Source organism: Anguilla anguilla, chromosome 9, assembly GCF_013347855.1.
Source record: "Anguilla anguilla isolate fAngAng1 chromosome 9, fAngAng1.pri, whole genome shotgun sequence".
NCBI lineage: Eukaryota > Metazoa > Chordata > Actinopteri > Anguilliformes > Anguillidae > Anguilla > Anguilla anguilla.
In genome coordinates, this window is record NC_049209.1 from 54,121,552 (window position 1) to 54,124,051 (window position 2,500).

General features: G+C 55.7%; 1 protein-coding gene across 4 annotated transcripts in view; it reads right to left on the minus strand.

The window, feature by feature from the left end:
• The window catches only part of LOC118235092 (sodium/calcium exchanger 1-like), a 40,328-nt gene that overhangs the window by 265 nt on the left and 37,563 nt on the right, over positions 1–2,500 (minus strand). For all 4 annotated transcript variants that reach the window (XM_035432093.1, XM_035432092.1, XM_035432091.1 and 1 more), the window contains 2 exons: positions 2,168–2,440; positions 1–1,244 (listed from right to left, as the gene is read on the minus strand). The exon at positions 1–1,244 is cut by the window's left edge and continues 265 nt beyond it. In XM_035432093.1, the coding sequence (XP_035287984.1) occupies positions 865–1,244; positions 2,168–2,440 (653 nt within the window). In that variant the 3' untranslated portion in view covers positions 1–864. The remainder of the gene's footprint in view (positions 1,245–2,167; positions 2,441–2,500) is intronic.

The following is a 2,500-nucleotide window of genomic DNA, read 5'->3' on the forward strand; positions in this document are numbered from 1 at the left end:
CTCTACGCGTCCTCAGTCCTCACGCCCCACAGCTCAGGTGTGACACAGTCAGCAGGTAACCGCATGAGAGCTCTCCGCTCGCATCACCTCGTTAACCAATGAAGTGCTGAGGGCTCCCATCTTTTAATCCCCCTCTCATTTCATCTGTCTTTCCATCTGTTCTTCATAGATACGCATCAGTTTGTTATTTTTTTGTTTTAAAATTTTTTTTTGGTGATCACATGATGATCGTTAAATCTTAATTCTGCGTTTGTTAAATCCCACAACAACACAAGGATCACGTGACACTGAAAAACATGGCTATATTTAAGAGGCTGTTTTTGGGCTGGGGGGGGGGGTGTGGCGGCAGTGACATTGCATCAGCAGGGTGGGGAAATTAAGAAATCAAACCCCTCCCCCAACTTCCCATCGTCTAAAGACTGTGCATGGCTGTCCCGTGGAGGAAAGGAGGTGTGTGTGGGGGGGGGTCAGGGAGTGAGCTTCATGACATGCCCACTAGAGGGGGTGTTTTATTGTGGGAGCAGGAGGAGGTGAGAATGGGTAAGAGGGGGCAGGATGGGGCAGTTGAGGGCAGGAAGTGGAGCGTGAGCAGCGGATTGTGGGCGGGGCATTGGATGGGGCTTATGGGCAGGGCGTTGGGGTGGGGATTATAGGAGGGGATTGTGGGTGTGGCATTGGGCGGGGCGTATGGGCGGGGCTTATGGGTAGGGCATTGGGTGGGGCTTATGGGCAGGGTGTTGGGGCGAGGATTATAGGAGGGGATTGTGGGTGTGGCATTGGGCGGGGCGTATGGGCGGGGCTTATGGGTAGGGCACTGGGTGGGGCTTATGGGCAGGGCTTATAGGAAAGGATTGTGGGCGTGTCTCAGAACCCTGGCACATGGCAGTAAGCCTCCAGAGAGGCCAGCAGGATGTAGAGGAGCCAGAGCGAGATGAAGAGCAGAGAGGTGAGCAGCTTGCAGGTGCGGGGGCCGCCCAGCTCCCCCCCCGCCACCGAGGGGCGCCGACGGTACAGGAGCACCAGCACGCTCAGCACTGCCATTACCGTGAACAGCGTGACCGAGAAGGCCAGCGACCCCGGGTTGACCCGGAACTGCTTCCCCTGGCTGTGCCAGTACACGGCGGCGATGGTCCAGGCCACGCCGATGCCCAGGAAGACGTTGACCGCGTTGCTGCCCGTCACATTCCCGATGGACGCGTCGGCATACTGGTCCTGGATCGCTGCCACCTTACTGGCAAAGGTGTCTGCAAGGGGGAGGGGGAGGAGAGAGAGGGGGAGGGGGGAGGAGAGAGAAAGAGAGGGGGGAGGAGGGGAGGAGGGGAGGAGAGGGGAGAGAGGGGGGGAGGAGAGGGGGAAGAAGGGGTGGAAAGAGATAGAGAAGGAGTAAAGGGTGGGACGGAGGAAGAGGGAGAGTGATAGAAAAATTGGAGGAGAACAAAGAGGAAGAACAGAGAAAGGAAGAAGGGATAGAGAAAGGGAGAAAGAGAGGAAAGTGGGGGAGTAAGTTATTAGAAAAGACAGCTACAGGAAAACAGTTTCTGAAGAATGTAAGAGAAAGTGCATAGTGAGAAGGAGGGAGAGAGAGGGGTGGGACAGGCAGAGAGAGAGAGTGATGGGACAGAGAGGGAGAGAGTGGTGGGAGGGAGACAGAGTGGTGGGAGGGAGAGAGCGAGCGTGGTGGGACAGAGAGAGAGTAGAGTTATGTAATTGCTTAGTCTGTCTATCTGTCGTTATCGGTTACCTGTGTAATGGCAGTAAAGCACCTTGAAACTGAAAATTGAAAATGAAAACTGAAGAGATATTGGCTCAGGGTCCATGAGCAGGAGACCACGGACTTAACCTGCAGTCATTACCCTTACTGGCATTATCATATTCTTATTTTTGCATCCATTTTACAGAGAGAGGGAAAGTGGCAGTGTGTGACTGAGCAGACTGAAGAAGGGAGAGAGATAAAAATGAGTGAGAGAGAAATGGTGAGTGGAGAGAGGGAATGGGAGAGAGAGACAGAGAGAGGGAGAAGGAGAGAAGGAGAGGGAGAAACAGAGAGAGAAACAGAGAGAGCGAGTGAGAGAGAGATGGTGAGAGAGAGGGAGAAGGAGAGAAGGAGAGGGAGAAACAGAGAGAGAGACAGAGAGAGCGAGTGAGAGCGGGAGAGAGAGAGGCGCACCGGGCACAGAGGTCCCCAGGGCCACGAACACCACGGCGGTGACGGAGTCCTTGAGGCCGATGGTGCAGCCGAAGTGGGACGCCAGGTCGCCGGTGACGGCCGTCAGCACGCCGATCAGCGAGATGGACACCATGAAGCAGGCCCAGCCGTTCCAGTACTCCGTGGGGGGCACGAAGGCGAACAGCACCTTCCAGAACACCGTCAGGAAGTGCATGATGTAGTCGAAGCAGGAGGGCAGCCGCTCTTCACCGCTCTCCTCTTCGTCATCATCACCTGAGGGGTGATGGGGGGCAGGGGGGCAGGGGGGAAGTGATTATAGCCGCGTTTCCACCA